The 11478-nt window shown below is 36.1% G+C and overlaps 1 protein-coding gene across 1 annotated transcript; it reads left to right on the top strand.

Annotated features, from left to right (window-relative positions):
* The first annotated feature begins 653 nt into the window (after nucleotides 1-653).
* On the top strand, nucleotides 654-8098 carry LOC145323837 (patched domain-containing protein 3-like). Its single transcript, XM_080166408.1, has 9 exons — nucleotides 654-803; nucleotides 874-925; nucleotides 2010-2089; nucleotides 2875-2970; nucleotides 3801-3882; nucleotides 4329-4479; nucleotides 4888-6786; nucleotides 7179-7489; nucleotides 7932-8098. The coding sequence occupies exons 1-9, from the start codon at nucleotides 778-780 to the stop codon at nucleotides 7986-7988; spliced, it is 2754 nt and encodes a 917-aa protein (XP_080022534.1). The 5' UTR covers nucleotides 654-777; the 3' UTR covers nucleotides 7989-8098.
* Nucleotides 8099-11478: the final 3380 nt, after the last annotated feature.

Genomic DNA, 11478 nt, shown 5'->3' with positions numbered 1-11478 from the left:
TGCCTTTCTAACATTTTGCTATCCTGTTATTGTTTCGTTACTTATGGATGAAATTGTTATTGTATTACATACATACTTATAAGAGTTATATAAAGGGGCCTAATCATGAAATCCTTGACAACCTTTTTGTTTACATACATTAAACATAAGAGTCAAAGTTTATATTAAATATGTTAATCTCTCAATTTTGTACAGAATAACTATTTTAAGCAACATGTACTACAAGTAGACTGAAGAGAACCGTTGGTTTCGGTTTCAATTTATTACAGAAACCTGATTATATTTACTTAATAATAACTCCCCAATTATAAAAAATCAAAGTATTGTTTCTCCCTTAAAGCATTGACAGCTTAATTATTGAACTAAAAATAAAAAATCTTTATCTCTGTCAAAATAACAAGCAATTTTTTAAAATTTAATAAAATCGACAGATATACAGTTTACAAATGTCTTAAAAAACTAACTTTGAAAATTAAATTATAGGATTATTATTACTTAAGAATACATCATTTTTATCATGTTTCTGTACTCGAGCATGATCCAATTCTAATGTCCTCTACTAGACAGCTTAAACAACAAGTATGGTTTACATAAATGAAGAGAAATAGTTTTATAACAAAAGGAAAGCTGTGTCTACCCTCCTCTGCTATATGGTGTTTGGTTAACTTAAAACAGTTTAATCCACCAGTCCTTTGCAGTCAAAATAATCTGGTCTGAAAGAAACAAACAAAAATGAGAGAAAATAATTGTTATCTTTAGTTTTAAATAAATAAAAAAATGAAGAATTACATGAACATTGTTAGGTAAGTTAATCTATTATTGTAAAATAAAAAAATCAATATTTTAATTATTATTTAATTTAAAAACTTTCAGTACAAAGATAATTCATGCCTTGGAGAGCTTTTTTGAATGGTATGGAAGACAGGTAAAAACAACAATTTATATTTCTTCTTAATAAGGGATATTAGGGGATCAGACAATGGACGATAGATTCATGCCTGACCCCAATTACGAAGTACAAAATTATCGGGAATGGTCCCTTTCGTGGCAACGCCCCTTTAGGGGGCGATTCGTCGTATTTTAAAATGGCTTTTTATAGGTTGTTTTGGGTTAGGTTAGGTTATATTGGGTTAGGTAATTGTCTCACAGGGTTAGGCAATTGGCCCCGCAGGGGCTAGAAATAGGAGTAAAGCTACTGTAAAAATACGAAGAATCGCCCCTTAAGGTGCGTTGCCACTAAAGGGGCTATACCCAAATTTTCTTCTCTGTAGAAAAAAAACAAATGTTTGAAAAGTACGGGTAGAAATTCGCTCAAAAAATCAGCATGTGACGTCATAAAAATGAGGGAGATGAGAGGAGAAGTGGGAAAGAAAACCTCTAAAAAAGAGTTGGATAATCCGTCACTTTTATAACGTAACATGCTGATTTTTTGAGCGACTTTCTCCCCGTATTTGAAAAGTTTGGAAACTGCTATTTTGTAAAACTCAATTAAGATTTAATAAGCCTAACCCCGAATGAATGAACATGTTTCATAAAACTTTGGAGACCAGTATAATTTACAGTCCAATGACCCTCCCTCCCTATCCTTAGTCTAGGCAACTGGTCTAACACTAAGTTATATTAAAATTTCACTTTGTCATAAGTAAGTTAGGTACCTATATCTTACTACAATTTTTTTGCTTTTTTTGTTTGTTAAGATTTGATATTTGTAAACATTTGTATGGTCAGTTTTAGAAATTTAATGACAATATATGCAAAAAATTACTATTGTTACTGAAAAATACCTTTAAAAAAAATTTTAACTATCCAACCCTATTGATAGAAATCAAGCATTTGTGTCAAATGCTAAGTTTAAGTCAAACTTACATAAATCACTTAAGTTTGTATTATATCATAGAAACGACCATTTTTTGTGACAATAATAATGATTTCTTATAAAATTAGTCACTAACTAGGTTTTATTTTAATAGTTAATCAAAAAATTGTCTTTATGAATTTTATATGTTTAGGTATCGGAACATCCATATATCAGCATATTAGGATGTCTGCTTCTAACGGCACTAGCTTCTATTGGCTTAATTAATTACAGGTAAAAATTTTAGCAATAAAACATTATACTATTCGTCAGATTATGTGCGGGTTGAACATGAGCAGGTTTTTTCTAGGGAAGGATTGTGAGCCTTACCCAAACCCCCTGGACTGGAGGAAGTGTCAGCTCTTAATTAGTTCAAAACATTTTAAAAACTAATTTTCGAAAAGAGAAGGATTTTGATGTTTCTTATCCAGGGGTTACGTGTTCTTAATAGTAATTACATAATTCAGAGTAAAAACTACTCCAGTGTTTTAATCAATATTAAGCCCAGACGTATAAGGTACCTATTTGTTGGCCCCTCAAAGAAAAGGAAACCCACAAACAAACCCCCCTCCGTCAGATTATGCCTGTCCTAAACTAGCGATATTCAACCAGTAAGTTTATTTGATTCTGAGGGGATTAAATAAAAGTAGTTAAAGATATTCTACTTGGGTAAGTCCTATAGTAATTTTTAATACTACCTAGGAGTAAGGATTTTCTTAGCCATACGCGGATATAAAGGAATATGTAGGACTTAGGAAACTTCTAGGCTTGCCAAAGAAATTTTTAAATGGGTGCTCCTAGCATCTAGGTGAAGTAGAAAATAGCTTAAAATTATCCCGAGACTTGAATAAACTTGCCTAAAACCATCTCTTGACTAATTTGAAGTTTCCCTACAATAAGGAACTCAGTCGTTTAAGTGGCATACAAAAACTACTTTATATAGCAGGATATTTTCCTTTGTCCACCCTCTACCTGGTTCAAAATAAACTAAAATGTCATAAAAAAAATCTTTTTTCTAGCTCTGAGAACAATGCTTTCAAGCTGTGGGTTCCGGATAATTCACAGTTTGTAGAAAATAACGAGTGGATCAGCAAGAATGCTCCCTCGGATATCAGGTTGATTCATTTTTACTCGGCTAGATTTCAAACCGATTTTTATCTGTTGGATTAAGACCGGTTCTCAGCAATACTGTAAGATCATTATAGCATCATTTTACAGACAATTTTCCACAAATTATAAAAAAAATAATAATAAAATCATAAGATTTTCTACTTTTAATATCCGCGGAAAGCTGTCTATAATATGATTTGATAAATAACTATTCCAGTCTAGTATACAAACAGATTATTATCCGCTGAATTAAAACTGTTTTTGGGCTATACTGAACAATCTTGTATCGTATCGTACAGACTTCTTTACACGAATAACCAAAAAAAGTTATGAAACAAATACCAGATCTGCAGGAAACCTGTCCTTTATACCATGCAATAAAAAAACTACTTCACCCCTACCACGTGATTTTCAAGACTCGAGACTTGCAAACATGAAATAAAATACAGCTTATTAAATCTGTTGTTAAAAATTAAGAAGCACCAACCCGAAGTTTTATAATTATTCATGACTTTTGAAAGGTTCCACGACAAACGCAGGAGTCCCAAACGTCGGAGTGGACAAACGCAGGAGTGCTAAAATATTAATTTAATCACGTTTTCTATACAGGTTAGGTTAGATTAAAATATGAATATACAAATAAGCCCCCCGCAGGGGTTAGGAATTTAAAAAACCTAAAAAATGGTTTAAAATAGGTTAGGTTAGGTTAAGTTTCCACTCCTGCGTTTGTCCACTCCGACGTTTGGGACTCCTGCGTTTGTCCTAGGACCTTTCAAACTTTTTAGATGCAAACATCCTTGTTATTTAAACTTAAACTGATAACATTTTTTGACAGGTTTAATGCAATGATTCTGACTTCAACTGTAAACATTCTAGATCCAACTGTTATCAAATATTTGAGTCACGTCAGAAAAAAGGTATGTTTACTGTTCAGCTAAATCCTTATATAAAAGTAACAGGATGTATCTTTCTCTAGCTGTCTTTGTGTGTATCGAAGTCACAGTTGAACCGATATAGTTCCCCTTTACAATGTAGCTTTTAATAGGTCCAGTTTTTACTTTTTAGTTTAAAGACCTAAAAACCTAAAATGAAAGTGGTCGACCAGCACAACCCCTTGAGAACTCTAGCGTAGCTGCAAGTAGATTTATAAATCCTCATTCTTTATTAAAAAATATTTTTGATTTTTATGATAATGCACTAGGAAGATCAAAGAGCAAGAAAAAAGCAAAGGTTGATATTTAGTATTTGTGATAAGTATAACCATAAATACAACAATGATTCTTTAAATTATATAGGCGGACAGACTTATCCTTATCATACAGAAGTCCTTTGTATTGGTCTGTTTTTTATCTTGAATTCCTAGGTTCTGGAGATAAAAACAGCTGACAACAACCTGACCTGGACAGGACAATGTGCCAGAAGACAAATCCAGAAGAGTTTAGGTCCACCACCTGGAGCTACTGGCAGTACAACAAGCTCGCCAGGCGGTGCAGGGGGATCCATCCCATATCCAGGTATATTTATTTGAAAAATGATGATTTCCTACAAAGTTCCTGTCGAGCACTAAATCCCCCCCCCAACAAAAAAAATAATTATATCGATTTTTAAAAATGGATTGTGCCTAAAGGGGCTACTCAGTGAGTAAGTTCCCAATCTAACCACACCTTACCTGACCCAAAGTAATAAGAAATAAATAAACAGACCCTCAACCCCCCCCCCCCCTTGTTATAAGGGAAGAGGGTATCGGTTAATTTTTATTTCTTATAACTGAATTTAGATATTGCTAAAGCAAACTGCTAAGTTCTATGACATAATGAAAAAAGAAACCTGTGCCTGTAATACTTCAGCTTTATTTATTGATCTCGTAATTCCAGTTTGTAAACTCCTTAGAAAGCTAAAAAATCATTTCTTTTAATTTTCAGGAGTGTGTACTATACTACCACAAGTAATGGACACGACATGCTTTGAAACAAATCTTCTCGAGTTTTGGCCAGCCGATTTTGATTTTTCTAAACCAATGACACTTCAAGATGTTATAGACAGGGTCAACAACCCCAATGCTCTTTCATCAACATTCAAAGCACCAATAAATGTCGAAAGATACCTCGGAGGAAAAATTGTCAGAGAAAATGGTAAAGTAGTTTCTGCTGAAGCAACTATTCTCAACTGGTTTGGCAAAATAAACTTTGATGTTATTGACAAAGATGCTAATTCTCAACAGGGAGAAACAATAGATAAATATTCTATGGAATTTGAAAAAGATTTGGAGACTGTGCTGCTGAATCATCAAGATTCATTACCAGCCAATGTTAAATCTTATGTAAGTGTAGCAAGAGGATTTTCTGATGTGTCAGGTGCAACTATCAAAGGTGATGTTATGATGATGCCTATTGGTTACTTTATTGTCTTTATCTATGTTACAATAATGCTTGGAAAATTCAGCTGTACTGAACAAAGAGGACTGTTGGCACTTGGCGGCTTGGGCTGTATTGGCTTGACAATTGGATTTACTTATGGATTTTGTTCAGCTCTTGGATTGTTCTACAGCCCAATGCATAGCATAATTCCATTCTTGTTGCTGGGAATCGGTATAGATGACATGTTTGTTATCATGCAATGTTATGATAATCTAGGCAGTGAGAGAACTGATGATGTAGTTAATAACATTGCTCTAACAATGAAACATGCTGGTGTTGCTATAACAGTGACTTCATTGACAGATTTTATTGTGTTTGCACTTGGAGGAACAACAGTCCTACCAGCACTTAGATCTTTCTGCTTGTGGTGCAGTGTTGGGATCTTTATTGTTTACTTCTTCTCAGCAACTTTATTTACAGCTCTGCTCAGCTTGGATTGTAAACGAATAGCCAAAGGAAGAAATGGATTATGCCCCTGTTATGTTCACAGCATTGATTCATTGGAGGACAGCATGGAAGACAAATTATCAATTTCTCAGAAAGCATTTAAATTTTTATCCAAACTGATTTTAAGCATCCCGGGAAGTATTGTAATATTGCTTATAACGGCAACACTGTTTGCAATTGGAATATGGGGCATGACGGAATTAAAACAAGAATTTGATCCGGTGTGGTTTCTGCCTCCCACATCTCAAATCTACAGCTACTTTGCAGTTAACAAAGAATATTTTCCAAGTAAAGGAGCTTCAGTTAGTATCTATATAACTGATATTAATTGGGATAAAGATTTTGATAAGATAGAATATCTGATAGCTGACTTAGAAAAGGAGAAAGATATAATTGCTGAACAATCTAATTGGTTTGATGATATAAAAAAGGCAAATACAACAAATTGTCAAAGTTACAACAACAACTTTAACACTCTTCTGACATGTTTTCTGTTCTCAACAACCAAAGGATTTATTTCACAGAAAGACTTTTACTATAAAAACAAAGCAGAACTAAAGTGTGGTGAACCATCACCGGAAATTCTTCTTGGCAAGATCACCTTCAATCACAAGAGACTCCTAAGTTCTTCTGAACACATTCCAGCTTTGGAAAAAGTAAAAGAGATAATGAAGAAAGCCAATGACAGACTGACAAGTGGTGGAAAAATATTTTCCATGTCTCAAGTGTACTCTACCTGGGAAACCAATAGTGTTATAACCCAGGAACTTATCAGGAATCTTGTACTTGCCATAGTATGTGTTTTCATCACAACACTGATCCTGTTGGCGGATTTTCTTGGATCCCTGTATGTGTTGCTCTGTGTTGGTCTCACCCTGGTCAACCTGTGTGGCTATATGCACTTCTGGGGTCTCACAATTGAAATTGTCAGCAGTGTCAATGTTATCATTGCCATAGGTAAATACAAATTTATTTGACAAAGAAACAAATTACTTTAGTCCTATAAAATTTCTTAAGGTAGCCTCGAAGTTAGGGTTTAGGAAGTCTTTAATTAATTCTTTATATCCAAGTAAGATTAAGGAAATCATAACTTAGATGCTAGCCATAGAAGTTTTATAGGAGTACAACCATTATGTTTAATCTTAGCCAAACTTGTTGAATGAGTCATACATGTTTTTTTTTATCAAACCAACTGTAAATGAAAATGAAGGGAAAAAAAATAACTTAATGAGAGTTGAATTCATAGGCAGTTTAAAATATGGTCATTTTTTTAGTCAAACCCTCAGATAAAACTAGTTTTTAGTTACAGATTGGTTAAATTGTTTATATGAATTAAATATTTTTTTTAGGGTTATGTGTGGATTATTCCGCCCATATTTCCCACACATTCCTAACAATTTCTGGCGACAGACGTTCAAGATCGGAGGCAACACTGGTGAACATTGGACCTGCAGTTCTTAACGGCGGCACATCTACATTTATAGCCTTCATTCTTCTTGCCAGCAGCGATTCTCACGTTTTCTCAACATTTTTCAAGATATTCTTCCTCGTGGTTGTGTTTGGACTGTTTCATGGATTGATCTTCCTGCCAGTACTGCTGAGATGGATAGGTCCTGCTGCATATGAGGACGCTAGGCCTTCTTCCAGTGCTCATTCCAAGGCATAAATAACTATAGATATAATAATTGTAGATAATTAGTAAAAGAAAGATACAGTAACCCCTTCTCTAACCATAAATTTATATGTCAATTTTTGCCTTTGAAAGCATATAATTATTGGAGGGAAGGAAGTTTTGTAAATTGTATTAGATTATTGAATATCAATGTTACATATTTCTTTTCTTCTCAATCATGGAAAGTTTTTATCCATAAATGCAAGCATGGCATTGTAGGTATTACTTACATTTCTTAAAAATAAAATTCAAATGAAATTCATACTCAGAAAATATTAAATGTCAACTCGAAACATTTACTTCTTCAGAACAAAATAATTTTAACTCAGAAAAGGGATAATTTTGTTCATCGTAATACGAGAACTACATCAATTTACCGACTATTGTCTTATCCCTGACTTGATCTAAAGTTTTTATATTATGTTCCCAGGGAAGAATATCAGTGACACCAGTGCAATCAATCAATCAAGCAAAATCTGAAAATTAAATGAATTTATTATATTTGTACCTGTTTCTCATATCATTGAATCAAAACTAGATCAAAAATTTAAATATATCTGAAATAAATGAACATAATAATATTGATATTAGATATGCATAAGTGTAAGTTCAACATTTTTTAGGACTTTTAACTCCTTTAGTCAGGGTTGCGGAGCCGTTTGATTTTGGTGCGGCTCCTGTTGTTGTTGTTTGTAGCCAAACTTCTATTCATCCATGATCATCATTCACTTCTGTTGCCAGGTTCAGGAACCTGGCTGCTTCCTTAGGTCTGTGCCAAAGATCAGTGACCACGAGCTCGGTCACGTTGCTTGGACACGTGAAGAGGTGCTGAGTCGTGTGGGAGTGGTTATTGCAGTTGGGGCAGGTGTCGATAATATTTGGGTTTAAGCGGGCCTTGTAGCTGTTGAGATGTTTGCTGTAGCCAGAGCGGAGTTGGGCCAAGGTGGCTCTGGTGTGTCTAGGTAGGTCCTTTTCAGACACGTTTATCGGGGGTGGTGTTGAGTGAAGAACTTTATTGGGCTTCATGTTATTTAGAGCCTCTCTGACAGATTTGGTGTGTATAACTTTCAGCTTACTTTTGAACTCATCCTCAGGGAGATCAGGACGGGACATTTGTCTGATTTCATCTCCAAATCTGGAGGAAAGAGTCTGCTCCATTTGACGTGGAGGGGGGGGTCTAGAGAGGTTTACTCTATTGGGATGGTGTGGCTTCTGGGTAGCAAGTAAAAATTGCTTGCTAAGCATCTCACAGTGAGGTCGGACTTTCATGACCTTAGTTTCTGTATGTAGATGGTCTTCGTTGGTCATTAAATGGCAACCAGTGGCGGTTCTGAGGGCAGCATTTTGTGCTACCTGGAGACCTTTCCAGGAGGTGTTACTGAGGGCTGGTGTCCATATATTGCAGCAGTAATTGAGCAGTGGCCTGCCAATAGCCTTGTAAGTATTGACAATTGTTTCTTTCTCTTTACCCCAGTCTGAACCAGCTAAAGCTTTTAAGACATTTGTCTTAGTTTGAACTTTAGTCTTAAGATCTGAGGCATGCTGTTTAAAAGAGAGTAAATTGTCGAAAGTGACCCCTAAAAATTTAGGTTTTTTCACTGTGGGGACCTTTTCACCGTCAATCTCGATTGCAAGTTCCAAGTTACATTCATTGGAGGCTGTTGTGAAAAGCGTAGCAGATGATTTTGCTGGCGAGATATGAAGGTTGCGGTTTTTGAATCATATGTTCAGAGTGGCCAGGTAGGAATTTAATTCTTCTACAACGGGTTCAATGACGGGTCCAGAATTCAGAATGTTTGAGTCGTCAGCATATGTCTTCAACACTATGTTGCCAGGTGGTGTTGGAATGGAGGACATATAGAGGTTGAAGAGAATAGGGGAGAGCACACCTCCCTGTGGGACTCCTTGTTTCATCTTACGGTATTTAGAGGTGGAATTTCTAAAAAGCACGTAAGTGTGACGACCTCTGATGTAGGCGCAGAGAAACCGTTTAATGTGGTCGTTTAGGTCGAGCTTGTCAATGTCTTGCAGGAGGATGGTGTGGTCGACCGTGTCGAAGGCACGGGAGAGATCAGCCACATTAACGGTCCTGTGGACAGGTTTTTTCCTGTTTAGACCATTATTTATATGATCAAGGATACTCTGTAAAGCTGTACCTGTTGACCTCCTGGGAGCCGCCTCTGAAATAACGGCTCCGACCTTAAATCAAGAAAAACTCAACAAAACTTTTTTTAAAGTCTAATTTTGACTTCAGAAGGTGTTAGAAGTTCAATTTTTGAGACAAATGGACTCGAAAGCAATTTTGTTACCGATATGGTTCTCCTTTACAGTAAAGCTCCAAATAAGTGGTACATATGCTGTGTAACTATTTTTGGGAGAGGTTACCTCCACCCTCATGAGAGAAAACACCCTTAGAAAAATACCAACCTCCCCCCCCCCCCCCCAACAAAAAAATTTAAAAAAATCCTGTATCTTTTTCTAATAACACTAAATTTAAAAAATGAGGATGGACTGAGAATTATGGGCCTCTAGGGGCGTACCCGCTAGTTTTGTATATAAAATTATGCTGTTCATGCGAAAAGTGTGATACAAACCAAACGAACATGAAACTTAAGGAATAGTTTTGCCAAAAATAAAACATCTACTATTTTTGTTAAAATTTTATTATTGGTAATTTAGAATAATTTCATGACACGAAATGAATACATAATTAGAAAATTATAACAAGTGCTAGATAAAGACTTAAAAACATTAGAAATAAATAATCATACAAAATGCTTTAACAATTAAAATTAAGTTTTTATATGCACTTTCAACTATAGTGAATAAAAAGGGGGGGGTTTTTAATGCAACCATCTCGTAATCAATGTATAAATGGCACTTAGAATTCGAATTTTGATCTGAAATTTTGCATGAGTAATCCTTGGTAGGTCTATTTTCCCTAAATCGAACAAAAAGTTGGAAAAGTAACGGCTGGCAGCTGGCGGCTCAGCCGTTTAGCCGTTTTTTGCCTATTTTCAGGGCAAATTCATCATTAATTAAATTACGTAGGAATCAACTTTTAAAAACATATATTTGGTTTAGTTCATGTTAAATGATAGCAATAACCATTTTTAAAATTTCTAGTGCCAGCTGCTAAACGGCTAGAACCGGCTGAAAACGGCTGGGAGCCGCCAAGAGTATGATGAGTAGATAGGGCATGTGATATGTCTAGGGGTAAGTTTTTATGGTTGCTGAGCTCAAAAATGCTACCAAAAATATTGGCAGCCCATCCATATGGCAGCTGGGTAACAGCTGCAGCTCAGCTGGTAGCAGCCAAGAGTAGAATAAGTAGATGGGGCTTGTGACGTGTCTTGGGGTAGGTTTTTATGGGTGCTGAACTCAATAATACTACAAAAAATAGTGGCAGCTAATCCATATGGCAGCTTGGTAATGGCCGCTGCTCAGCTGGGAGCGGCTAAGAGTAGAATGAGTAGATGGGGCTTGTGACGTGTCTAGGGGTAGGTTTTTAGGGGTGCTGAGCTCAAAAATACTACCAAAAATAGTGGCCGCCCATCCATATGGCAGCTGGGTAACGGCTGCAGCTCAGCTAAGAGCGGCCAAGAGTAGAATGAGTAGATGGGCCGCCCCTATTTTTGGTAGTATTTTTGAGCTCAGCACCCCTAAAAACCTACCCCTAGACACGTCACAAGCCCTATCTACTCATTCTACTCTTGGCCGCTCTTAGCTGAGCTGCAGCCGTTACCCAGCTGCCATATGGATGGGCTGCCACTAATTTTTGTAGTAGTATTGAGCTCAGCACACATAAAAACCTACCCCTAGACACGGCACAAGCCCTATCTACTGATTCTACTCTTGGCCGCTCCCAGCTGAGCTGCAGCTGTTACCCAGCTGCCATAGGGATGGGCTGCCACTATTTTTGGTAGCATTTTTGAGCTCAGCAACCATAAAAACCTACCCCTAGGCAATAGACATGT

The sequence above is a fragment of the Acartia tonsa genome, chromosome 1 (genome assembly GCF_053477335.1).
Source record: "Acartia tonsa isolate MP-2025a chromosome 1, ASM5347733v1, whole genome shotgun sequence".
NCBI classification, from domain to species: Eukaryota; Metazoa; Arthropoda; class Copepoda; order Calanoida; family Acartiidae; genus Acartia; species Acartia tonsa.
Note: the sequence above shows the minus strand (reverse complement) of the source record. Positions and strands in the feature narration are given on the sequence as shown.